We start from the raw sequence: 27,888 nt of genomic DNA on the forward strand, positions 1-27,888 counted from the left end.
CCTCCCAAGGGGAGGGGGTCACAATCCTAACCCTATTGGGGGAATCCTCCATCTGCAAGATGGAGGATTTCTAAAAGTTAGAGTCACCTCAGCTCAGGACACCTTAGGGGCTGTCCTGACTGGCCAGTGACTCCTCCTTGTTATTCTCATTATTTTCTCCGGCCTTGCCGCCAAAAGTGGGGCCTGGCCGGAGGGGGCGGGCAACTCCACTAGCTGGAGTGTCCTGCTGGGTTGGCACAAAGGAGGTGAGCCTTTGAGGCTCACCGCCAGGTGTGACAATTCCTGCCTGGGAGAGGTGTTAGCATCTCCACCCAGTGCAGGCTTTGTTACTGGCCTCAGAGTGACAAAGGCACTCTCCCCATGGGGCCAGCAACATGTCTCGGTTTGTGGCAGGCTGCTAGAACTAGTCAGCCTACACAGATAGTCGGTTAAGTTTCAGGGGGCACCTCTAAGGTGCCCTCTGTGGTGTATTTTACAATAAAATGTACACTGGCATCAGTGTGCATTTATTGTGCTGAGAAGTTTGATACCAAACTTCCCAGTTTTCAGTGTAGCCATTATGGTGCTGTGGAGTTCGTGTTTGACAGACTCCCAGACCATATACTCTTATGGCTACCCTGCACTTACAATGTCTAAGGTTTTGTTTAGACACTGTAGGGGTACCATGCTCATGCATTGGTACCCTCACCTATGGTATAGTGCACCCTGCCTTAGGGCTGTAAGGCCTGCTAGAGGGGTGTCTTACCTATACTGCATAGGCAGTGAGAGGCTGGCATGGCACCCTGAGGGGAGTGCCATGTCGACTTACTCGTTTTGTCCTCACTAGCACACACAAGCTGGTAAGCAGTGTGTCTGTGCTGAGTGAGAGGTCTCCAGGGTGGCATAAGACATGCTGCAGCCCTTAGAGACCTTCCTTGGCATCAGGGCCCTTGGTACTAGAAGTACCAGTTACAAGGGACTTATCTGGATGCCAGGGTCTGCCAATTGTGGATACAAAAGTACAGGTTAGGGAAAGAACACTGGTGCTGGGGCCTGGTTAGCAGGCCTCAGCACACTTTCAATTGTAAACATAGCATCAGCAAAGGCAAAAAGTCAGGGGGCAACCATGCCAAGGAGGCATTTCCTTACACAACCCCCCCCCAAACGAAAGAGGATGAGACTAACCTTTCCCAAGAGAGTCTTCATTTTCTAAGTGGAAGAACCTGGAAAGGCCATCTGCATTGGCATGGGCAGTCCCAGGTCTGTGTTCCACTATAAAGTCCATTCCCTGTAGGGAGATGGACCACCTCAACAGTTTAGGATTTTCACCTTTCATTTGCATCAGCCATTTGAGAGGTCTGTGGTCGGTTTGAACTAGGAAGTGAGTCCCAAAGAGGTATGGTCTCAGCTTCTTCAGGGACCAAACCACAGCAAAGGCCTCCCTCTCAATGGCACTCCAACGCTGCTCCCTGGGGAGTAACCTCCTGCTAATGAAAGCAACAGGCTGGTCAAGGCCATCATCATTTGTTTGGGACAAAACTGCCCCTATCCCATGTTCAGAGGCATCAGTCTGCACAATGAACTGCTTAGAATAATCTGGAGCTTTGAGAACTGGTGCTGAGCACATTGCCTGTTTCAGGGTGTCAAAGGCCTGTTGGCAGTCCACAGTCCAGTTTACTTTCTTGGGCATTTTCTTGGAGGTGAGTTCAGTGAGGGCTGTCACAATGGATCCATATCCCTTCACAAACCTCCTGTAATACCCAGTCAAGCCAAGGAATGCCCTGACTTGAGTCTGGGTTTTTGGAGCTACCCAGTCCAGAATAGTCTGGATCTTGGGTTGGAGTGGCTGAACTTGGCCTCCACCTACAAGGTGTCCCAAATAAACCACAGTTCCCTGCCCTATCTGGCATTTGGATGCCTTGATAGAGAGGCCTGCAGATTGCAGAGCCTTCAAAACCTTCCTCAGGTGGACCAGGTGATCCTGCCAGGTGGAGCTAAAGACAGCAATATCATCAAGATAAGCTGTGCTAAAGGACTCCAAGCCAGCAAGGACTTGATTCACCAACCTTTGGAAGGTGGCAGGGGCATTCTTTAAACCAAAGGGCATAACAGTAAACTGATAATGCCCATCAGGTGTGGAGAATGCTGTCTTTTCTTTTGCTCCAGGTGCCATTTTTATTTGCCAGTACCCTGCTGTCAAGTCAAAGGTACTTAGGAATTTGGCAGCACCTAATTTATCAATGAGCTCATCAGCTCTTGGAATTGGATGAGCATCTGTCTTGGTGACAGAATTGAGCCCTCTGTAGTCCACACAAAACCTCATCTCTTTCTTTCCATCTGTGGTGTGAGGTTTGGGGACTAAGACCACTGGGCTAGCCCAGGGGCTGTCAGAGCGCTCAATGACTCCCAATTCCAGCATCTTGTGGACTTCCACCTTGATGCTTTCCTTAACATGGTCAGACTGTCTAAAGATTTTGTTCTTGACAGGCATGCTGTCTCCTGTGTCCACATCATGGGTACACAGGTGTGTCTGACCAGGGGTTAAGGAGAAGAGTTCAGGAAACTGTTGTAGGACTCTCCTACAATCAGCTTGCTGTTGGCCAGAGAGGGTGTCTGAGTAGATCACTCCATCTACTGTACCATCTTTTGGGTCTGATGACAGAAGATCAGGGAGAGGTTCACTCTCTGCCTCCTGATCCTCATCTGTTACCATCAACAGATTGACATCAGCCCTGTCGTGGAAGAGCTTAAGGCGGTTTACATGGATCACCCTTTTGGGGCTCCTGCTTGTGCCCAGGTCCACCAAGTAGGTGACCTGACTCTTCCTTTCTAGTACTGGGTAAGGGCCACTCCATTTGTCCTGGAGTGCCCTGGGAGCCACAGGCTCCAGAACCCAGACTTTCTGCCCTGGTTGGAACTCAACCAGTGCAGCCTTTTGGTCATACCAAAACTTCTGGAGCTGTTGGCTGGCCTCAAGGTTTTTGGTTGCCTTTTCCATGTACTCTGCCATTCTAGAGCGAAGGCCAAGTACATAGTCCACTATGTCCTGTTTAGGCTCATGGAGAGGTCTCTCCCAGCCTTCTTTAACAAGGGCAAGTGGTCCCCTTACAGGATGACCAAACAGAAGTTCAAAGGGTGAGAACCCTACTCCCTTCTGTGGTACCTCCCTGTAAGCGAAAAGCAGACATGGCAGGAGGACATCCCATCTCCTTTTGAGTTTTTCTGGGAGCCCCATGATCATGCCCTTTAATGTCTTGTTGAATCTCTCAACTAAGCCATTAGTTTGTGGATGGTAAGGTGTAGTGAATTTATAAGTCACTCCACACTCATTCCACATGTGCTTTAGGTATGCTGACATGAAGTTGGTACCTCTGTCAGACACCACCTCCTTAGGGAAACCCACTCTGGTAAAGATACCAATGAGGGCCTTGGCTACTGCAGGGGCAGTAGTCGACCTAAGGGGAATAGCTTCAGGATACCTGGTAGCATGATCCACTACTACCAGGATATACATATTTCCTGAGGCTGTGGGAGGTTCCAGTGGACCAACTATGTCCACACCCACTCTTTCAAAGGGCACCCCCACCACTGGAAGTGGAATGAGGGGGGCCTTTGGGTGCCCACCTGTCTTACCACTGGCTTGACAGGTGGGGCAGGAGAGGCAAAACTCCTTAACCATGTTGGACATATTGGGCCAGTAGAAGTGGTTGACTAACCTCTCCCACGTCTTGGTTTGTCCCAAATGTCCAGCAAGGGGAATGTCATGGGCCAATGTTAGGATGAACTCTCTGAACAGCTGAGGCACTACCACTCTCCTAGTGGCACCAGGTTTGGGGTCTCTGGCCTCAGTGTACAGGAGCCCATCTTCCCAATAGACCCTATGTGTTCCATTTTTCTTGCCTTTGGACTCTTCAGCAGCTTGCTGCCTAAGGCCTTCAAGAGAGGGACAGGTTTCTTGTCCCTTACACAGCTCCTCCCTTGAGGGTCCCCCTGGGCCTAAGAGCTCAACCTGATAAGGTTCAAGCTCCAAAGGCTCAGTTCCCTCAGGGGGCAGAACTTCTTCCTGAGAAGAGAGGTTCCCTTTCTTTTGCTGTGTTGCAGTTGGCTTCCCAACTGACTTTCCTGTTCTCTTGGTAGGCTGGGCCATTTTTCCAGACTCCAGCTCTACTTTTTCACCCTGTGCCTTGCACTGTGCTCTTGTTTTCACACACACCAGTTCAGGGATACCCAGCATTGCTGCATGGGTTTTTAGCTCTACCTCAGCCCATGCTGAGGACTCCAGGTCATTTCCAAGCAGACAGTCCACTGGGATATTTGAGGAGACCACCACCTGCTTCAGGCCATTGACCCCTCCCCATTCTAAAGTAACCATTGCCATGGGATGTACTTTTCTCTGATTGTCAGCGTTGGTGACTGTGTAAGTTTTTCCAGTCAGGTATTGGCCAGGGGAAACCAGTTTCTCTGTCACCATGGTGACACTGGCACCTGTATCCCTCAGGCCCTCTATTCTAGTCCCATTAATTAAGAGTTGCTGTCTGTATTTTTGCATGTTAGGCGGCCAGACAGCTAGTGTGGCTAAATCCACCCCACCCTCAGAAACTAGAGTAGCTTCAGTGTGGACCCTGATTTGCTCTGGGCACACTGTTGATCCCACTTGGAGACTAGCCATACCAGTGTTACCTGGATGGGAGTTTGGAGTGGAACCTTTCTTGGGACAGGCCTTGTCTCCAGTTTGGTGTCCATGCTGTTTACAGCTATGACACCAGGCCTTTTTGGGATCAAAGTTTTTACCCTTGTACCCATTGTTTTGTGAAGAGGCTCTGGGCCCACCCTCCTGTGCAGGTTTTTGGGGGCCTGTAGAAGACTCTTTACTATTTTTAGTTTTGGTTGTCTCATCACCCTTCTGCTGGGGAGTCTTTGTGACCCCTTTCTTTTGGTCACCCCCTGTTGAAGTCTTGGACACCCTTGTCTTGACCCAATGGTCCGCCTTCTTTCCCAATTCTTGGGGAGAAATTGGTCCTAGGTCTACCAGATGCTGATGCAGTTTATCATTGAAACAATTACTTAACAGGTGTTCTTTCACAAACAAATTGTACAGCCCATCATAATTATTTACACCACTGCCTTGAATCCAACCATCTAGTGTTTTCACTGAGTAGTCAACAAAGTCAACCCAGGTCTGGCTCGAGGATTTTTGAGCCCCCCTGAACCTAATCCTGTACTCCTCAGTGGAGAATCCAAAGCCCTCAATCAGGGTACCCTTCATGAGGTCATAAGATTCTGCATCTTGTCCAGAGAGTGTGAGGAGTCTATCCCTACACTTTCCTGTGAACATTTCCCAAAGGAGAGCACCCCAGTGAGATCTGTTCACTTTTCTGGTTACACAAGCCCTCTCAAAAGCTGTGAACCATTTGGTGATGTCATCACCATCTTCATATTTAGTTACAATCCCTTTGGGGATTTTCAACATGTCAGGAGAATCTCTGACCCTATTTATGTTGCTGCCACCATTGATGGGTCCTAGGCCCATCTCTTGTCTTTCCCTCTCTATGGCTAGGATCTGTCTTTCCAAAGCCAATCTTTTGGCCATCCTGGCTAACTGGATGTCCTCTTCACTGGAGTTATCCTCAGTGATTTCAGAGTTGTTGGTCCCTCCTGTGAGGGAACCAGCATCTCTGACTATTATTTGTGGAGTCAGGGCTTGAGAAGCCCTGCTCTCCCTAAGTAGGACTGGAGGGGGGGAATTTCCCTCCAAGTCACTATCTTCATCCTCTGAGTTGCCATCCTCAGAGGGGTTGGCCTTTTCAAACTCTGCCAAAAGCTCCTGGAGCTGTACTTTGGTAGGTTTGGGGCCCATTGCTATTTTCTTTAGTTTACAGAGTGACCTTAGCTCTCTCATCTGTAGATGGAGGTAAGGTGTGGTGTCGAGTTCCACCACATTCACATCTGTGCTAGACATTTTGCTTCTAAAAGTTGGAATACTTTTTAAGAATCTACAACTGGTTCTACAATCTAATTCAAACTTTTACAAACTTTTAAACTCTAAAAGAAATGCTAAACAGGATCTAACACAAGGCCCTAGCAGGTCTTTTAAGAATTTAGAAAACTTTTCAAATTGCAAAAATCAATTTCTAATGACAATTTTGGAATTTGTCGTGTGATCAGGTATTGGCTGAGTAGTCCAGCAAATGCAAAGTCTTGTACCCCACCGCTGATCCACCAATGTAGGAAGTTGGCTCTGTATGTGCTATTTCAAAGTAAGGAATAGCATGCACAGAGTCCAAGGGTTCCCCTTAGAGGCGAAATAGTGGTAAAAATAGATAATACTAATGCTCTATTTTGTGGTAGTGTGGTCGAGCAGTAGGCTTATCCAAGGAGTAGTGTTAAGCATTTGTTGTACATACACATAGACAATAAATGAGGTACACACACTCAGAGACAAATCCAGCCAATAGGTTTTTGTATAGAAAAATATCTTTTCTTAGTTTATTTTAAGAACCACAGGTTCAAATTCTACATGTAATATCTCATTCGAAAGGTATTGCAGGTAAGTACTTTAGGAACTTTAAATCATCAAAATTGCATGTATACTTTTCAAGTTATTCACAAATAGCTGTTTTAAAAGTGGACACTTAGTGCAATTTTCACAGTTCCTAGGGGAGGTAAGTATTTGTTAGTTTTACCAGGTAAGTAAGACACTTACAGGGTTCAGTTCTTGGTCCAAGGTAGCCCACCGTTGGGGGTTCAGAGCAACCCCAAAGTCACCACACCAGCAGCTCAGGGCCGGTCAGGTGCAGAGTTCAAAGTGGTGCCCAAAAACACATAGGCTAGAATGGAGAGAAGGGGGTGCCCCGGTTCCGGTCTGCTTGCAGGTAAGTACCCGCGTCTTCGGAGGGCAGACCAGGGGGGTTTTGTAGGGCACCGGGGGGGACACAAGTCCACACAGAAATTTCACCCTCAGCGGCGCGGGGGCGGCCGGGTGCAGTGTAGAAACAAGCGTCGGGTTCGCAATGTTAGTCTATGAGAGATCTCGGGATCTCTTCAGCGCTGCAGGCAGGCAAGGGGGGGGTTCCTCGGGGAAACCTCCACTTGGGCAAGGGAGAGGGACTCCTGGGGGTCGCTTCTCCAGTGAAAGTCCGGTCCTTCAGGTCCTGGGGGCTGCGGGTGCAGGGTCTCTCTCAGGCGTCGGGACTTTAGATTCAAAGAGTCGCGGTCAGGGGAAGCCTCGGGATTCCCTCTGCAGGCGGCGCTGTGGGGGCTCAGGGGGGACAGGTTTTGGTACTCACAGTATCAGAGTAGTCCTGGGGTCCCTCCTGAGGTGTTGGATCGCCACCAGCCGAGTCGGGGTCGCCGGGTGCAGTGTTGCAAGTCTCACGCTTCTTGCGGGGAGCTTGCAGGGTTCTTTGGAGCTGCTGGAAACAAAGTTGCAGCTTTTCTTGGAGCAGGTCCGCTGTCCTCGGGAGTTTCTTGTCTTTTCGAAGCAGGGGCAGTCCTCAGAGGATGTCGAGGTCGCTGGTCCCTTCGGAAGGCGTCGCTGGAGCAGGATCTTTGGAAGGCAGGAGACAGGCCGGTGAGTTTCTGGAGCCAAGGCAGTTGTCGTCTTCTGGTCTTCCGCTGCAGGGGTTTTCAGCTGGGCAGTCCTTCTTCTTGTTGCAGGAATCTAATTTTCTAGGGTTCAGGGTAGCCCTTAAATACTAAATTTAAGGGCGTGTTTAGGTCTGGGGGGTTAGTAGCCAATGGCTACTAGCCCTGAGGGTGGGTACACCCTCTTTGTGCCTCCTCCCAAGGGGAGGGGGTCACAATCCTAACCCTATTGGGGGAATCCTCCATCTGCAAGATGGAGGATTTCTAAAAGTTAGAGTCACCTCAGCTCAGGACACCTTAGGGGCTGTCCTGACTGGCCAGTGACTCCTCCTTGTTATTCTCATTATTTTCTCCGGCCTTGCCGCCAAAAGTGGGGCCTGGCCGGAGGGGGCGGGCAACTCCACTAGCTGGAGTGTCCTGCTGGGTTGGCACAAAGGAGGTGAGCCTTTGAGGCTCACCGCCAGGTGTGACAATTCCTGCCTGGGAGAGGTGTTAGCATCTCCACCCAGTGCAGGCTTTGTTACTGGCCTCAGAGTGACAAAGGCACTCTCCCCATGGGGCCAGCAACATGTCTCGGTTTGTGGCAGGCTGCTAGAACTAGTCAGCCTACACAGATAGTCGGTTAAGTTTCAGGGGGCACCTCTAAGGTGCCCTCTGTGGTGTATTTTACAATAAAATGTACACTGGCATCAGTGTGCATTTATTGTGCTGAGAAGTTTGATACCAAACTTCCCAGTTTTCAGTGTAGCCATTATGGTGCTGTGGAGTTCGTGTTTGACAGACTCCCAGACCATATACTCTTATGGCTACCCTGCACTTACAATGTCTAAGGTTTTGTTTAGACACTGTAGGGGTACCATGCTCATGCATTGGTACCCTCACCTATGGTATAGTGCACCCTGCCTTAGGGCTGTAAGGCCTGCTAGAGGGGTGTCTTACCTATACTGCATAGGCAGTGAGAGGCTGGCATGGCACCCTGAGGGGAGTGCCATGTCGACTTACTCGTTTTGTCCTCACTAGCACACACAAGCTGGTAAGCAGTGTGTCTGTGCTGAGTGAGAGGTCTCCAGGGTGGCATAAGACATGCTGCAGCCCTTAGAGACCTTCCTTGGCATCAGGGCCCTTGGTACTAGAAGTACCAGTTACAAGGGACTTATCTGGATGCCAGGGTCTGCCAATTGTGGATACAAAAGTACAGGTTAGGGAAAGAACACTGGTGCTGGGGCCTGGTTAGCAGGCCTCAGCACACTTTCAATTGTAAACATAGCATCAGCAAAGGCAAAAAGTCAGGGGGCAACCATGCCAAGGAGGCATTTCCTTACACGCGGGTACTTACCTGCAAGCAGACCGGAACCGGGGCACCCCCTTCTCTCCATTATAGCCTATGCGTTTTGGGCACCACTTTGAACTCTGCACCTGACCGGCCCTGAGCTGCTGGTGTGGTAACTTTGGGGTTGCTCTGAACCCCCAACGGTGGGCTACCTTGGACCAAGAACTGAACCCTGTAAGTGTCTTACTTACCTGGTAAAACTAACAAAAACTTACCTCCCCCAGGAACTGTGAAAATTGCACTAAGTGTCCACTTTTGAAATAGCTATTTGTGCATAACTTGAAAAGTATACATGCAATTGAAATGATTCAAAGTTCCTAATGTACTTACCTGCAATACCTTTCAAACAAGATATTACATGTTAAATTTGAACCTGTGGTTCTTAAAATAAACTAAGAAAATATATTTTTCTATAACAAAACCTATTGGCTGGATTTGTCTCTGAGTGTGTGTACCTCATTTATTGTCTATGTGTATGTACAACAAATGCTTAACACTACTCCTTGGATAAGCCTACTGCTCGACCACACTACCACAAAATAGAGCATTAGTATTATCTATTTTTACCACTATTTTACCTCTAAGGGGAACCCTTGGACTCTGTGCATGCTAGTCCTTACTTTGAAATAGCACATACAGAGCCAACTTCCTACATTGGTGGATCAGCGGTGGGGTACAAGACTTTGCATTTGCTGGACTACTCAGCCAATACCTGATCACACGACAAATTCCAAAATTGTCATTAGAAATTGATTTTTGCAATTTGAAAAGTTTTCTAAATTCTTAAAAGACCTGCTAGGGCCTTGTGTTAGATCCTGTTTAGCATTTCTTTTAGAGTTTAAAAGTTTGTAAAAGTTTGAATTAGAACCTAGAACTAGTTGTAGATTCTTAAAAAGTATTCCAACTTTTAGAAGCAAAATGTCTAGCACAGATGTGACTGTGGTGGAACTCGACACCACACCTTACCTCCATCTACAGATGAGAGAGCTAAGGTCACTCTGTAAACTAAAGAAAATAGCAATGGGCCCCAAACCTACCAAAGTACAGCTCCAGGAGCTTTTGGCAGAGTTTGAAAAGGCCAACCCCTCTGAGGATGGCAACTCAGAGGATGAAGATAGTGACTTGGAGGGAAATTCCCCCCCTCCAGTCCTACTTAGGGAGAGCAGGGCTTCTCAAGCCCTGACTCCACAAATAATAGTCAGAGATGCTGGTTCCCTCACAGGAGGGACCAACAACTCTGAAATCACTGAGGATAACTCCAGTGAAGAGGACATCCAGTTAGCCAGGATGGCCAAAAGATTGGCTTTGGAAAGACAGATCCTAGCCATAGAGAGGGAAAGACAAGAGATGGGCCTAGGACCCATCAATGGTGGCAGCAACATAAATAGGGTCAGAGATTCTCCTGACATGTTGAAAATCCCTAAAGGGATTGTAACTAAATATGAAGATGGTGATGACATCACCAAATGGTTCACAGCTTTTGAGAGGGCTTGTGTAACCAGAAAAGTGAACAGATCTCACTGGGGTGCTCTCCTTTGGGAAATGTTCACAGGAAAGTGTAGGGATAGACTCCTCACACTCTCTGGAAAAGATGCAGAATCTTATGACCTCATGAAGGGTACCCTGATTGAGGGCTTTGGATTCTCCACTGAGGAGTATAGGATTAGATTCAGGGGGGCTCAAAAATCCTCGAGCCAGACCTGGGTTGACTTTGTAGACTACTCAGTAAAAACACTAGATGGTTGGATTCAAGGCAGTGGTGTAAGTAATTATGATGGGCTGTACAATTTATTTGTGAAAGAACACCTGTTAAGTAATTGTTTCAATGATAAACTGCATCAGCATCTGGTAGACCTAGGACCAATTTCTCCCCAAGAATTGGGAAAGAAGGCGGACCATTGGGTCAAGACTAGGGTGTCCAAAACTTCCACAGGGGGTGACCAAAAGAAAGGGGTCACAAAACCTCCCCAGGGGAAAGGTGGTGAGACAGCCAAAAATAAAAATAGTAAAGAGTCTTCTACAGGCCCCCAAAAACCTGCACAGGAGGGTGGGCCCAGAGCCTCTCCACAAACCAATCCTGGGTACAAGGGTAAAAACTTTGATCCCAAAAAGGCCTGGTGTCGAAACTGTAGTCAGTCTGGACACCAAACTGGAGACAAGGCCTGTCCCAAGAAAAGTTCCACTCCAAACTCCAATCCAGGTAACACTGGAATGGCTAGTCTCCAAGTGGGATCAACAGTGTGCCCAGAGCAAATCAGGGTCCACACTGAAGCTACTCTAGTCTCTGAGGGTGGGGTGGATTTAGCCACACTAGCTGCCTGGCCGCCTAACATGCAAAAATACAGGCAGCAGCTCTTTATTAATGGGACAAGTGTAGAGGGCCTGAGGGATACAGGTGCCAGTGTCACCATGGTGACAGAAAAACTGGTTTCCCCTGGCCAATACCTGACTGGAAAAACTTATACAGTCACCAACGCTGACAATCAGACTAAAGCACATCTGTAGGAAGTTGGCTCTGTATGTGCTATTTCAAAGTAAGGAATAGCATGCACAGAGTCCAAGGGTTCCCCTTAGAGGTAAAATAGTGGTAAAAAGAGATAATACTAATGCTCTATTTTGTGGTAGTGTTGTCGAGCAGTAGGCTTATCCAAGGAGTAGTGTTAAGCATTTGTTGTACATACACATAGACAATAAATGAGGTACACACACTCAGAGACAAATCCAGCCAATAGGTTTTGTTATAGAAAAATATATTTTCTTAGTTTATTTTAAGAACCACAGGTTCAAATTTAACATGTAATATCTTGTTTGAAAGGTATTGCAGGTAAGTACATTAGGAACTTTGAATCATTTCAATTGCATGTATACTTTTCAAGTTATTCACAAATAGCTATTTCAAAAGTGGACACTTAGTGCAATTTTCACAGTTCCTGGGGGAGGTAAGTTTTTGTTAGTTTTACCAGGTAAGTACGACACTTACAGGGTTCAGTTCTTGGTCCAAGGTAGCCCACCGTTGGGGGTTCAGAGCAACCCCAAAGTTACCACACCAGCAGCTCAGGGCCGGTCAGGTGCAGAGTTCAAAGTGGTGCCCAAAACGCATAGGCTTCAATGGAGAGAAGGGGGTGCCCCGGTTCCAGTCTGCCAGCAGGTAAGTACCCGCGTCTTCGGAGGGCAGACCAGGGGGGTTTTGTAGGGCACCGGGGGGGACACAAGCCCACACAGAAATTTCACCCTCAGCGGCGCGGGGGCGGCCGGGTGCAGTGTTAGAACAGGCGTCGGGTTCGCAATGTAAGTCAATGAGAGATCAAGGGATCTCTTCAGCGCTGCAGGCAGGCAAGGGGGGGCTTCCTCGGGGAGACCTCCACTTGGGCAAGGGAGAGGGACTCCTGGGGGTCACTTCTGCAGTGAAAGTCCGGTCCTTCAGGTCCTGGGGGCTGCGGGTGCAGGGTCTTTTCCAGGCGTCGGGACTTAGGTTTCAGAGAGTCGCGGTCAGGGGAAGCCTCGGGATTCCCTCTGCAGGCGGCGCTGTGGGGGTTCAGGGGGGACAGGTTTTGGTACTCACAGTCGTAGAGTAGTCCGGGGGTCCTCCCTGAGGTGTTGGTTCTCCACCAGCCGAGTCGGGGTCGCCGGGTGCAGTGTTGCAAGTCTCACGCTTCTTGCGGGGAGTTGCAGGGTTCTTTAAAGCTGCTTCTTGAAACAAAGTTGCAGTCTTTTTGGAGCAGGTCCGCTGTCCTCAGGAGTTTCTTGTCGTCGTCGAAGCAGGGCAGTCCTCAGAGGATTCAGAGGTCGCTGGTCCCTTTGGAAGGCGTCGCTGGAGCAGAGTTCTTTGGAAGGCAGGAGACAGGCAGGTGAGTTTCTGGAGCCAAGGCAGTTGTTGTCTTCTGGTCTTCCTCTGCAGGGGTTTTCAGCTGGGCAGTCCTTCTTCTTGTTGTTGCAGGAATCTAATTTTCTAGGGTTCAGGGTAGCCCTTAAATACTAAATTTAAGGGCGTGTTTAGGTCTGGGGGGTTAGTAGCCAATGGCTACTAGCCCTGAGGGTGGGTACACCCTCTTTGTGCCTCCTCCCAAGGGGAGGGGGTCACAATCCTAACCCTATTGGGGGAATCCTCCATCTGCAAGATGGAGGATTTCTAAAAGTTAGTCACCTCAGCTCAGGACACCTTAGGGGCTGTCCTGACTAGCCAGTGACTCCTCCTTGTTGCTTTCTTTGTTCCCTCCAGCCTTGCCGCCAAAAGTGGGGGCCGTGGCCGGAGGGGGCGGGCAACTCCACTAAGCTGGAGTGCCCTGCTGGGCTGTGACAAAGGGGTGAGCCTTTGAGGCTCACCGCCAGGTGTTACAGCTCCTGCCTGGGGGAGGTGTTAGCATCTCCACCCAGTGCAGGCTTTGTTACTGGCCTCAGAGTGACAAAGGCACTCTCCCCATGGGGCCAGCAACATGTCTCTAGTGTGGCAGGCTGCTGGAACTAGTCAGCCTACACAGACAGTCGGTTAAGTTTCAGGGGGCACCTCTAAGGTGCCCTCTGGGGTGTATTTTGCAATAAAATGTACACTGGCATCAGTGTGCATTTATTGTGCTGAGAAGTTTGATACCAAACTTCCCAGTTTTCAGTGTAGCCATTATGGTGCTGTGGAGTTCGTGTTTGACAAACTCCCAGACCATATACTCTTATGGCTACCCTGCACTTACAATGTCTAAGGTTTTGTTTAGACACTGTAGGGGTACCATGCTCATGCACTGGTACCCTCACCTATGGTATAGTGCACCCTGCCTTAGGGCTGTAAGGCCTGCTAGAGGGGTGACTGACCTATACTTGCATAGGCAGTGAGAGGCTGGCATGGCACCCTGAGGGGAGTGCCATGTCGACTTACTCGTTTTGTTCTCACTAGCACACACAAGCTGGCAAGCAGTGTGTCTGTGCTGAGTGAGAGGTCTCCAGGGTGGCATAAGACATGCTGCAGCCCTTAGAGACCTTCCTTGGCATCAGGGCCCTTGGTACTAGAAGTACCAGTTACAAGGGACTTATCTGGATGCCAGGGTCTGCCAATTGTGGATACAAAAGTACAGGTTAGGGAAAGAACACTGGTGCTGGGGCCTGGTTAGCAGGCCTCAGCACACTTTCAATTGTAAACATAGCATCAGCAAAGGCAAAAAGTCAGGGGGCAACCATGCCAAGGAGGCATTTCCTTACATAGGCTGACTAGTTCCAGCAGCCTGCCACACTAGAGACATGTTGCTGGCCCCATGGGGAGAGTGCCTTTGTCACTCTGAGGCCAGTAACAAAGCCTGCACTGGGTGGAGATGCTAACACCTCCCCCAGGCAGGAGCTGTAACACCTGGCGGTGAGCCTCAAAGGCTCACCCCTTTGTCACAGCCCAGCAGGGCACTCCAGCTTAGTGGAGTTGCCCGCCCCCTCCGGCCACGGCCCCCACTTTTGGCGGCAAGGCTGGAGGGAACAAAGAAAGCAACAAGGAGGAGTCACTGGCCAGTCAGGACAGCCCCTAAGGTGTCCTGAGCTGAAGTGACTCTAACTTTTAGAAATCCTCCATCTTGCAGATGGAGGATTCCCCCAATAGGGTTAGGATTGTGACCCCCTCCCCTTGGGAGGAGGCACAAAGAGGGTGTACCCACCCTCAGGGCTAGTAGCCATTGGCTACTAACCCCCCAGACCTAAACACGCCCTTAAATTTAGTATTTAAGGGCTACCCTGAACCATAGAAAATTTGATTCCTGCAACAACAAGAAGGACTGCCCAGCTGAAAACCCCTGCAGAGGAAGACCAGAAGACAACAACTGCCTTGGCTCCAGAAACTCACCGGCCTGTCTCCTGCCTTCCAAAGAACTCTGCTCCAGCGACGCCTTCCAAAGGGACCAGCGACCTCTGACTCCTCTGAGGACTGCCCTGCTTCGACGACGACAAGAAACTCCAGAGGACAGCGGACCTGCTCCAAAAAGACTGCAACTTTGTTTCAAGAAGCAGCTTTAAAGAACCCTGCAACTCCCCGCAAGAAGCGTGAGACTTGCAACACTGCACCTGGCGACCCCGACTCGGCAGGTGGAGAACCAACACCTCAGGGAGGACCCCCGGACTACTCTACGACTGTGAGTACCAAAACCTGTCCCCCCTGAACCCCTACAGCGCCGCCTGCAGAGGGAATCCCGAGGCTTCCCCTGACCGCGACTCTCTGAAACCTAAGTCCCGACGCCTGGAAAAGACCCTGCACCCGCAGCCCCCAGGACCTGAAGGACCGGACTTTCACTGCAGAAGTGACCCCCAGGAGTCCCTCTCCCTTGCCCAAGTGGAGGTTTCCCCGAGGAAACCCCCCCTTGCCTGCCTGCAGCGCTGAAGAGATCCCTTGATCTCTCATTGACTTACATTGCTAACCCGACGCTTGTTCTAACACTGCACCCGGCCGCCCCCGCGCCGCTGAGGGTGAAATTTCTGTGTGGGCTTGTGTCCCCCCCGGTGCCCTACAAAACCCCCCTGGTCTGCCCTCCGAAGACGCGGGTACTTACCTGCAAGCAGACCGGAACCGGGGCACCCCCTTCTCTCCATTATAGCCTATGCGTTTTGGGCACCACTTTGAACTCTGCACCTGACCGGCCCTGAGCTGCTGGTGTGGTAACTGTAGGAAGTTGGCTCTGTATGTGCTATTTCAAAGTAAGGAATAGCATGCACAGAGTCCAAGGGTTCCCCTTAGAGGTAAAATAGTGGTAAAAATAGATAATACTAATGCTCTATTTTGTGGTAGTGTGGTCGAGCAGTAGGCTTATCCAAGGAGTAGTGTTAAGCATTTGTTGTACATACACATAGACAATAAATGAGGTACACACACTCAGAGACAAATCCAGCCAATAGGTTTTTATATAGAAAAATATCTTTTCTTAGTTTATTTTAAGAACCACAGGTTCAAATTCTACATGTAATATCTCATTCGAAAGGTATTGCAGGTAAGTACTTTAGGAACTTCAAATCATCAAAATTGCATGTATACTTTTCAAGTTATTCACAAATAGCTGTTTTAAAAGTGGACACTTAGTGCAATTTTCACAGTTCCTAGGGGAGGTAAGTATTTGTTAGTTTTACCAGGTAAGTAAGACACTTACAGGGTTCAGTTCTTGGTCCAAGGTAGCCCACCGTTGGGGGTTCAGAGCAACCCCAAAGTCACCACACCAGCAGCTCAGGGCCGGTCAGGTGCAGAGTTCAAAGTGGTGCCCAAAACACATAGGCTAGAATGGAGAGAAGGGGGTGCCCCGGTTCCGGTCTGCTTGCAGGTAAGTACCCGCGTCTTCGGAGGGCAGACCAGGGGGGTTTTGTAGGGCACCGGGGGGGACACAAGCCCACACAGAAATTTCACCCTCAGCAGCGCGGGGGCGGCCGGGTGCAGTGTAGAAACAAGCGTCGGGTTTGTAATGGAAGTCAATGGGAGATCTAGGGATCTCTTCAGCGCTGCAGGCAGGCAAGGGGGGGGTTCCTCGGGGAAACCTCCACTTGGGCAAGGGAGAGGGACTCCTGGGGGTCACTCCTCCAGTGAAAGTCCGGTCCTTCAGGTCCTGGGGGCTGCGGGTGCAGGGTCTCTCCCAGGCGTCGGGACTTTAGGTTCAAAGAGTCGCGGTCAGGGGAAGCCTCGGGATTCCCTCTGCAGGCGGCGCTGTGGGGGCTCAGGGGGGACAGGTTTTTGTACTCACAGTCTTAGAGTAGTCCTGGGGTCCCTCCTGAGGTGTTGGATCGCCACCAGCCGAGTCGGGGTCGCCGGGTGCAGTGTTGCAAGTCTCACGCCTTTTGCGGGGAGCTTGCAGGGTTCTTTAAAGCTGCTGGAAACAAAGTTGCAGCTTTTCTTTGGAGCAGGTCCGCTGTCCTCGGGAGTTTCTTGTCTTTTCGAAGCAGGGGCAGTCCTCAGAGGATGTCGAGGTCGCTGGTCCCTTTGGAAGGCGTCGCTGGAGCAGGATCTTTGGAAGGCAGGAGACAGGCCGGTGAGTTTCTGGAGCCAAGGCAGTTGTCGTCTTCTGGTCTTCCTCTGCAGGGGTTTTTCAGCTAGGCAGTCCTTCTTCTTGTAGTTGCAGGAATCTAATTTTTCTAGGGTTCAGGGTAGCCCTTAAATACTAAATTTAAGGGCGTGTTTAGGTCTGGGGGGTTAGTAGCCAATGGCTACTAGCCCTGAGGGTGGGTACACCCTCTTTGTGCCTCCTCCCAAGGGGAGGGGGTCACAATCCTAACCCTATTGGGGGAATCCTCCATCTGCAAGATGGAGGATTTCTAAAAGTTGGAGTCACCTCAGCTCAGGACACCTTAGGGGCTGTCCCGACTGGCCAGTGACTCCTCCTTGTTATTCTCATTATTTTCTCCGGCCTTGCCGCCAAAAGTGGGGCCTGGCCGGAGGGGGCGGGCAACTCCACTAGCTGGAGTGTCCTGCTGGGTTGGCACAAAGGAGGTGAGCCTTTGAGGCTCACCGCCAGGTGTGACAATTCCTGCCTGGGAGAGGTGTTAGCATCTCCACCCAGTGCAGGCTTTGTTACTGGCCTCAGAGTGACAAAGGCACTCTCCCCATGGGGCCAGCAACATGTCTCGGTTTGTGGCAGGCTGCTAAAACTAGTCAGCCTACACAGATAGTCGGTTAAGTTTCAGGGGGCACCTCTAAGGTGCCCTCTGTGGTGTATTTTACAATAAAATGTACACTGGCATCAGTGTGCATTTATTGTGCTGAGAAGTTTGATACCAAACTTCCCAGTTTTCAGTGTAGCCATTATGGTGCTGTGGAGTTCGTGTTTGACAGACTCCCAGACCATATACTCTTATGGCTACCCTGCACTTACAATGTCTAAGGTTTTGTTTAGACACTGTAGGGGTACCATGCTCATGCACTGGTACCCTCACCTATGGTATAGTGCACCCTGCCTTAGGGCTGTAAGGCCTGCTAGAGGGGTGTCTTACCTATACTGCATAGGCAGTGAGAGGCTGGCATGGCACCCTGAGGGGAGTGCCATGTCGACTTACTCGTTTTGTCCTCACTAGCACACACAAGCTGGCAAGCAGTGTGTCTGTGGTGAGTGAGAGGTCTCCAGGGTGGCATAAGACATGCTGCAGCCCTTAGAGACCTTCCTTGGCATCAGGGCCCTTGGTACTAGAAGTACCAGTTACAAGGGACTTATCTGGATGCCAGGGTCTGCCAATTGTGGATACAAAAGTACAGGTTGGGAAAGAACACTGGTGCTGGGGCCTGGTTAGCAGGCCTCAGCACACTTTCAATTGTAAACATAGCATCAGCAAAGGCAAAAAGTCAGGGGGCAACCATGCCAAGGAGGCATTTCCTTACAGTAACTTTGGGGTTGCTCTGAACCCCCAACGGTGGGCTACCTTGGACCAAGAACTGAACCCTGTAAGTGTCTTACTTACCTGGTAAAACTAACAAAAACTTACCTCCCCCAGGAACTGTGAAAATTGCACTAAGTGTCCACTTTTGAAATAGCTATTTGTGAAAAACTTGAAAAGTATACATGCAATTGAAATGATTCAAAGTTCCTAAAGTACTTACCTGCAATACCTTTCAAACAAGATATTACATGTTAAATTTGAACCTGTGGTTCTTAAAATAAACTAAGAAAAGATATTTTTCTATAACAAAACCTATTGGCTGGATTTGTCTGAGTGTGTGTACCTCATTTATTGTCTATGTGTATGTACAACAAATGATTAACACTACTCCTTGGATAAGCCTACTGCTCGACCACACTACCACAAAATAGAGCATTAGTATTATCTATTTTTACCACTATTTTACCTCTAAGGGGAACCCTTGGACTCTGTGCATGCTATTCCTTACTTTGAAATAGCACATACAGAGCCAACTTCCTACACTAGGTAACTAGGATCCATAGGCAATTCCTTTTTGATCAAATTGTTCAACATCTTTGCGTATGCCTTCCTACAGTTTCCCGTAATCTGCAGGGTCCTAAGGAAAGGTGGAAGCTGTTTACCAGTTCTTACTTGTCTCTGCCTGGCCACGCCAGTATTGGCTCACAGAGATCCTCAATCTAGCTGTTCTGTTAGCTAGTCCTTTAAAATGCACTTTAGGCTCCTCTCCAGGCACAAAGGAGAGTGGTTCTACCACAGTCTCTAGTCCTTGACCTTCACAGCATGGTACCTGGCTACCCAGAGTTCGGTCTTTTGGATCGGACAGCAGCATTCAGGCTTAAGCCCGGGCACCAGCCACCACGAAGATCTATAACATATTACATGGAATTGTTTGTGTATGATACAAAAGCCGAAATATTCAGTCTAGTAACTAGAATACCCCATCAAATAATTTCATATTTGCAGAGCCTAGGTAAGAGTTTAAAATACTAAACTGTAAGAGTCCATCTGGCAGCAATTTGGCATTTGTTGAAGAATGGAAACAATTTGTTCAGTCTTCAAACAGATCATTATAAAACATTGTATGAAAAGAGGTTTCAGAACATTTTTCTCCTGAATGACACTCTAGGAGCTTAATATTGTTCTGATGCAGATCATGCCTCATCCGTTCAACTCTTTCCATAGAGTGCACCTAAAATAAATTTCCTGAAAACAGGGATTCTCTTGGTGCTTACATTAGCATGCAAAGGGCAAAGTCTTCCAATGGATCAATCCTAAAGTCTCTACTGACTTCCACCTGAATGAGACTGTCTGGTGCTGCTTCTCAAGTCCCACTTCTGCAGAAAAGTCATTGCACTTGCTTAGTATGTACGGGTGCATCAAGCTTTTACATGGACAAGACTAAGCACATTTGTTTTTTTAATCAACTATTAGTGTCCTTTGGCCATCCATGGAATAGCACATCGGCTTTCTGTCTGCATCACCTTTTGCACAACAGGAAGAGTGAGGGCGCATTACATCAGGAGTATAGTAGGTGTGTGCCTTTGCAAGAAATCTGTAGTGCTGCAACCAAGAGGAGCAGGCACATGTTCACGAAGCACTACTGCGTGAATGTGTTTGTTGCAGCCCATTCAGCAGTGGGGCAGACAGTCCTCTGCAACCTGTTTCAGTAAAGATGAGCTGATTTCCAAATTTAGGTTAATTGATCTGTACTGATTACCGTTTTGATACAAAGATCCAGTGCTGGAGAAGAAATTATTTACTTACATGTGATCCCTTCTCCTCTGATCAGAGACTTATGTATTATGTACTCCCTCACACTTTGCTCTATGAAATCTCAGGTATGGTGGCTGGAAGGGAGGAGTAGGAGAGCTTAGCACTTGCACTTGATTGGCTGAAGTTCGAATTGTTTCAAATGTGGTAGATGTACTACTAAACGAACATTGTTGTTGAGACCTACAGCCAAATTAACACTGTTTGCTAAAAAGTTAGTTATCTGGAATTTCCAGCCTGATGACTCAAGCACATAAACATAATATATTCCAGTGCTGGAGAACTGGGGTTACATGCAAGTAATCTAATTTGCACACCAAACTCTGTCTTCAACCCTGCATTCAATGTATACTACTCGCCAGCTGAGCGCAAAACAATCTGAGATGGAACCTGTGTGTTGGTGCATTCTGGACTAAGAGAGAAGTCACAACAAGTCTTGTGACTCAAACTTTTTTAAACAAATAAATTGCTGTAAATGTGTGACTGGATTCATAGTGCCAAGACCTTCAGTGCAGAACAACCTCCTCTAATCCTCTTGGGCTGGAAAGGCGGCTGCTGGGATTTTTGTAATGGTGCAGACTCACTACATGTAGTTATCTGGGAAAGGTTATCTACAGCCCCTGAAATTTTGGTTCTGGTGTTAATTTTTCGGGCACCTCTGACCAGCTGGCTGCTACATCATGCAGGGCTTCAGAAAGCAGATTTTTGCTGTTTGTAATCTTGATTCAGACCCTGCTTTTTTTCTCGCTTGTCTGGCAACTCGGCTTCTCCTTCCAGTATGGGTACATTGGCGGCCATCCATTCATGGTATAGGACTGTGTCCCAGTGATGGTCCTGATAAAGCATCTCTCTGTGCTGGTGCAGACAGTTTTGTTTTGAAGGCCATACTAATGGAAACTACCATCTTGGGGTGGTCTTGTATTTATCCTACTGTTTCGTGCTGGCAGGGAGCACTCAAGTCTTTGGTAGCTAATTTGGACTACATCGAACCCCATGCATACATACAAGCATTATTAAACTTCAAGATCTTACTTCATTTGTGAGGAGTTTAATCTTTAGTTTATCATTTTTTCACTTATAATTACCTAAAGTTAAGCTGGTCAAAATGAGTCTTAGCATTTTCTAAGTAGTGTCTAGTTAGCTTTGGTAAAGATTCCTCTACTGCAAGCTGACTCAACGTTTGGTGGAGTACTCGGTTTTACATCTGTACATGCAGTCTTGTTAAGAGTAAACAAAAATATTGCCTGAAAGTTTTTAACATCATCTGAGATCCAACCATGACAGGTACGATTCCATAAAGCATTTAATGCTATGTTGTAAGTATGTAACTTTGTTATACGTCATTTGCAGTGTAGTTCTTACATCGGTCTTAATTTTTATTTTTCTAGGGGTGCTGAATATGTTTCTGCAAGAGAATGGATGAGGATTTGTTTTGAACTGCTGGAATTATTGAAAGCTCATAAGAAAGCTATACGAAGAGCTACGGTGAACACTTTCGGTTATATTGCAAAAGCCATTGGGTATGTCATTTTTTTTGCTTCTTTACTTCCATTACAAACCTGTGGCTTGCTTTTCGTTTGAATGACCAAACTTCAAATGTTGCTTGTAGTCTCCTTTAAATCGATAATCCAAAAACTTACCTTATATGCAGTTTCGAAAATTCCACTTTTTTTTTAATCACTTATTGTTCTAACTTAAAATGTGGTTGCAAATATACTCCATGAATATTTAAAGTGCGAACAATAATGATAACTTCATTAATATTCATAAACATTTGAATGTCATCGCATATGTGAGACACACTCCCAGCCAGGCCTAAGAGTTAGAATTGCTGCCTCAGATTTTTTTTTGCTCCTCATAGTGAGTATGCTGCATACTGTCTTCTCACAAGGTCTGATCTAAAGACAGATTTTTATATTTCACCAGCCTCGTGCAGTCAGAGAAATGCATAAATAAGCAATGTTGAACTCTCATAACATTTAGCTTTCTTCAATTTCGGCATGCAACATGAAGAAATGGGTCAGCCTACTTCAGTCTTTGGCTATCATATCCTGTGAATAATGGCATTTATCATGAGCACATATGCACATCATCATAAATGGAAGTGCACTTCAGTGGTCTAATATTTAACTGACGATTTTTTGTTGTTGTTGTTGTTGTTGTTATTTGTCTATATTCTTTTTATTTATTGTAGTCCTCCTTCTGTATTTAAACAGTTCACTTTCTTTGTACCATTAAGAATCATATTTTCCTGTGATTTTCCTGAAACTAAATAGGGGTTTCTGTTACTATTTTAAGCACACCTGCCTGTAGGGAAGCACCCATAAAGTACTGATGTTGACGTGTGATGATTAATTTTTTTTCAATCAGTCATAAGGCCGATATGTTTAGACTATGGCAAGTTGTTCTCTTTTTTACTTTCTATGAATTATGCTTGCAATATGAAAATGTATTATGAAGATTGTTTTTTCTGGTCTTCTCCTTCTGTTGAAGCCATCTCACCCTCTTTTTCCAGTCACCAGAGACTATTTCCTGCAGGAAACATCCTTTTTTGTGTTTTTTTCTCCAAAAGGGATGTTTTGCAGAGTGAAACTTCACTGAATTCACGTGCTGTGCATTATTCTGTCATCTAGTGGTTGGGCCTGAAGAAAGCTGACAATACTGTTGAAAGTGCTGGAAGCCAAATTAACATCTTTAGGTACTGAGAAGATGCAGAGAGACTCCGAAAATGGTGAGAAACCCAACTCACAGTGAGGCCACGTCTGTCCAAGAATGAGAAAGGGGTATGGAGCACTTCCCATTCAGATTTTGCCTGAAGGGCCATCATAAATATGCTCATCGAAAAGTGGAGTGTAAAAGAGAACTGGGTATGAGTAAAAAAAAAAAAAAAAAAAGAAAGCAGTTGAAGGCACGGAAGGGTCCCCGGGAGAAGGGCAAGGGAATCCGAAGAGACATTTGACATCCAGACAGTTTAAAACCCAAGGAGTCTCCAAGTGATGGACACTCAAAACACAAGGTAACACCACAAGAATATTTGGAAACTGAGCCGAAGATCCCTGATTTGAAGAGCAGAAAGTTGACATAAATCTCAGTCTGACACTTGAGATCAAGAGGGCCCCTCAAAGCACAGCTGGAAGCCCACACTCTTTAGAGAGTTCAGCAACTCTCTGAAGAAGTACAGATTACCACTCAAGTACCAACCAGAAACAGAGTGAACAAACTTAAGAACTAGAGCCACACGAAGAGGTGAAGGAGGATGTCTTCGAATTCTAAGGGGAAGATCTCCTGTTCCAAGAACTCGAACTCCAACAGGTTGATGTGGAGTCTGGATTTCACCAGAGGCCTCCTATTTCCACCTTGTAAGAAGCTGGCTCTTGATATAGTGGACCAAAAAGAGGTACACTCTGTAAAGAGTCTATGCAAACCCCAAAGGAATTACAGAGGCACAAATTACCCCCAAGTGCTCTCTTCTGTGGTAGTGGGAGCGAGCAGTTAGGCATACCAGAGGGTAGTGCTAAGCATGTATTGCACACACAGTGTAGGAAGTTGGCTCTGTATGCACTATTTCAAAGTAAGGAATAGTATGCACAGAGTCCAAGGGTTCCCCTTAGAGGTAAGATAGTGGCAAAAAGAGATAATACTAATGATCTATTTTGTGGTAGTGTGGTCGAGCAGTAGGCTTATCAAAGGAGTAGTGTTAAGTATTTGTTGTACATACACACAGGCAATAAATGAGGAACACACACTCAGAGACAATTCCAGGCCAATAGGTTTTTGTATAGAAAAATATATTTTCTTAGTTTATTTTAAGAACCACAGGTTCAAATTCTACATGTAATACTTTGCATGAAAGGTATTGCAGGTAAGCACTTTAGGAACTTTGAATAATCACAATAGTATATATACTTTTCAAATAAAACACATAGCTATTTTAAAACTAGACACTTAGTGCAATTTTCACAGTTCCTAGGGGAGGTAAGTGTAAGGAAATGCCTCCTTGGCATGGTTGCCCCCTGACTTTTTGCCTTTGCTGATGCTATGTTTACAATTGAAAGTGTGCTGAGGCCTGCTAACCAGGCCCCAGCACCAGTGTTCTTTCCCTAACCTGTACTTTTGTATCCACAATTGGCAGACCCTGGCATCCAGATAAGTCCCTTGTAACTGGTACTTCTAGTACCAAGGGCCCTGATGCCAAGGAAGGTCTCTAAGGGCTGCAGCATGTCTTATGCCACCCTGGAGACCTCTCACTCAGCACAGACACACTGCTTGCCAGCTTGTGTGTGCTAGTGAGGACAGAACGAGTAAGTCGACATGGCACTCCCCTCAGGGTGCCATGCCAGCCTCTCACTGCCTATGCAGTATAGGTAAGACACCCCTCTAGCAGGCCTTACAGCCCTAAGGCAGGGTGCACTATACCATAGGTGAGGGTACCAGTGCATGAGCATGGTACCCCTACAGTGTCTAAACAAAACCTTAGACATTGTAAGTGCAGGGTAGCCATAAGAGTATATGGTCTGGGAGTCTGTCAAACACGAACTCCACAGCACCATAATGGCTACACTGAAAACTGGGAAGTTTGGTATCAAACTTCTCAGCACAATAAATGCACACTGATGCCAGTGTACATTTTATTGTAAAATACACCACAGAGGGCACCTTAGAGGTGCCCCCTGAAACTTAACCGACTGTCTGTGTAGGCTGACTAGTTCCAGCAGCCTGCCACACCAGAGACATGTTGCTGGCCCCATGGGGAGAGTGCCTTTGTCACTCTGAGGCCAGTAACAAAGCCTGCACTGGGTGGAGATGCTAACACCTCCCCCAGGCAGGAGCTGTAACACCTGGCGGTGAGCCTCAAAGGCTCACCCCTTTGTCACAGCCCAGCAGGGCACTCCAGCTTAGTGGAGTTGCCCGCCCCCTCCGGCCACGGCCCCCACTTTTGGCGGCAAGGCTGGAGGGAACAAAGAAAGCAACAAGGAGGAGTCACTGGCCAGTCAGGACAGCCCCTAAGGTGTCCTGAGCTGAGGTGACTCTGACTTTTAGAAATCCTCCATCTTGCAGATGGAGGATTCCCCCAATAGGGTTAGGATTGTGACCTCCTCCCCTTGGGAGGAGGCACAAAGAGGGTGTACCCACCCTCAGGGCTAGTAGCCATTGGCTACTAACCCCCCAGACCTAAACACGCCCTTAAATTTAGTATTTAAGGGCTACCCTGAACCCTAGAAAATTAGATTCCTGCAACTACAAGAAGAAGGACTGCCTAGCTGAAAACCCCTGCAGAGGAAGACCAGAAGACGACAACTGCCTTGGCTCCAGAAACTCACCGGCCTGTCTCCTGCCTTCCAAAGATCCTGCTCCAGCGACGCCTTCCAAAGGGACCAGCGACCTCGACATCCTCTGAGGACTGCCCCTGCTTCGAAAAGACAAGAAACTCCCGAGGACAGCGGACCTGCTCCAAGAAAAGCTGCAACTTTGTTTCCAGCAGCTTTAAAGAACCCTGCAAGCTCCCCGCAAGAAGCGTGAGACTTGCAACACTGCACCCGGCGACCCCGACTCGGCTGGTGGCAATCCAACACCTCAGGAGGGACCCCAGGACTACTCTAAGACTGTGAGTACAAAAACCTGTCCCCCCTGAGCCCCCACAGCGCCGCCTGCAGAGGGAATCCCGAGGCTTCCCCTGACCGCGACTCTTTGAATCCTAAGTCCCGACACCTGGGAGAGACCCTGCACCCGCAGCCCCCAGGACCTGAAGGACCGGACTTTCACTGGAGGAGTGACCCCTAGGAGTCCCTCTCCCTTGACCAAGTGGAGGTTTCCCCGAGGAACCCCCCCCTTGCCTGCCTGCAGCGCTGAAGAGATCCCTAGATCTCCCATTGACTTCCATTACAAACCCGACGCTTGTTTCTACACTGCACCCGGCCGCCCCCGCGCTGCTGAGGGTGAAATTTCTGTGTGGACTTGTGTCCCCCCGGTGCCCTACAAAACCCCCCTGGTCTGCCCTCCGAAGACGCGGGTACTTACCTGCAAGCAGACCGGAACCGGGGCACCCCCTTCTCTCCATTCTAGCCTATGTGTTTTGGGCACCACTTTGAACTCTGCACCTGACCGGCCCTGAGCTGCTGGTGTGGTGACTTTGGGGTTGCTCTGAACCCCCAACGGTGGGCTACCTTGGACCAAGAACTAAGCCCTGTAAGTGTCTTACTTACCTGGTTAACCTAACAAATACTTACCTCCCCTAGGAACTGTGAAAATTGCACTGTGTCCACTTTTAAAACAGCTATTTGTGAATAACTTGAAAAGTATACATGCAATTTTGATGATTTGAAGTTCCTAAAGTACTTACCTGCAATACCTTTCGAATGAGATATTACATGTAGAATTTGAACCTGTGGTTCTTAAAATAAACTAAGAAAATATATTTTTCTATATAAAAACCTATTGGCTGGATTTGTCTCTGAGTGTGTGTACCTCATTTATTGTCTATGTGTATGTACAACAAATGCTTAACACTACTCCTTGGATAAGCCTACTGCTCGACCACACTACCACAAAATAGAGCATTAGTATTGTAGGAAGTTGGCTCTGTATGTGCTATTTCAAAGTAAGGAATAGCATGCACAGAGTCCAAGGGTTCCCCTTAGAGGTAAAATAGTGGTAAAAATAGATAATACTAATGCTCTATTTTGTGGTAGTGTGGTCGAGCAGTAGGCTTATCCAAGGAGTAGTGTTAAGCATTTGTTGTACATACACATAGACAATAAATGAGGTACACACACTCAGAGACAAATCCAGCCAATAGGTTTTTATATAGAAAAATATCTTTTCTTAGTTTATTTTAAGAACCACAGGTTCAAATTCTACATGTAATAGCTCATTCGAAAGGTATTGCAGGTAAGTACTTTAGGAACTTCAAATCATCAAAATTGCATGTATACTTTTCAAGTTATTGACAAATAGCTGTTTTAAAAGTGGACACTTAGTGCAATTTTCACAGTTCCTAGGGGAGGTAAGTTTTGATTAGTTTTACCAGGTAAGTAAGACGCTTACAGGGTTCAGTTCTTGGTCCAAGGTAGCCCACCGTTGGGGGTTCAGAGCAACCCCAAAGTCACCACACCAGCAGCTCAGGGCCGGTCAGGTGCAGAGTTCAAAGTGGTGCCCAAAACACATAGGCTAGAATGGAGAGAAGGGGGTGCCCCGGTTCCGGTCTGCTTGCAGGTAAGTACCCGCGTCGTCGGAGGGCAGACCAGGGGGGTTTTGTAGGGCACCGGGGGGGACACAAGTCCACACAGAAATTTCACCCTCAGCGGCGCGGGGGCGGCCGGGTGCAGTGTAGAAACAAGCGTCGGGTTCGCAATGTTAGTCTATGAGAGATCTCGGGATCTCTTCAGCGCTGCAGGCAGGCAAGGGGGGAATTCCTCGGGGAAACCTCCACTTGGGCAAGGGAGAGGGACTCCTGGGGGTCACTTCTCCAGTGAAAGTCCGGTCCTTCAGGTCCTGGGGGCTGCGGGTGCAGGGTCTCTCCCAGGCGTCGGGACTTTAGGTTCAAAGAGTCGCGGTCAGGGGAAGCCTCGGGATTCCCTCTGCAGGCGGCGCTGTGGGGGCTCAGGGGGGACAGGTTTTGGTACTCACAGTATCAGAGTAGTCCTGGGGTCCCTCCTGAGGCGTCGGATCTCCACCAGTCGAGTCGGGGTCGCCGGGTGCAGTGTTGCAAGTCTCACGCTTCTTGCGGGGAGCTTGCAGGGTTCTTTAAAGCTGCTGGAAACAAAGTTGCAGCTTTTCTTGGAGCAGGTCCGCTGTCCTCGGGAGTTTCTTGTCTTTTCGAAGCAGGGGCAGTCCTCAGAGGGTGTCGAGGTCGCTGGTCCCTTCGGAAGGCGTCG

At 48.1% G+C, this 27,888-nt stretch overlaps 1 protein-coding gene across 2 annotated transcripts in view; it reads left to right on the top strand.

Moving 5' to 3' along the window:
* Nucleotides 1-27,888, top strand: part of SF3B1 (splicing factor 3b subunit 1) — a 457,301-nt gene that overhangs the window by 258,461 nt on the left and 170,952 nt on the right. For both annotated transcript variants that reach the window (XM_069225830.1, XM_069225831.1), the window contains one exon: nucleotides 21,403-21,534. In XM_069225830.1, coding sequence (XP_069081931.1) covers nucleotides 21,403-21,534 — 132 coding nt within the window. The remainder of the gene's footprint in view (nucleotides 1-21,402; nucleotides 21,535-27,888) is intronic.

This window comes from Pleurodeles waltl, chromosome 3_1, assembly GCF_031143425.1.
Source record: "Pleurodeles waltl isolate 20211129_DDA chromosome 3_1, aPleWal1.hap1.20221129, whole genome shotgun sequence".
In the NCBI taxonomy this organism is placed as follows: domain Eukaryota; kingdom Metazoa; phylum Chordata; class Amphibia; order Caudata; family Salamandridae; genus Pleurodeles; species Pleurodeles waltl.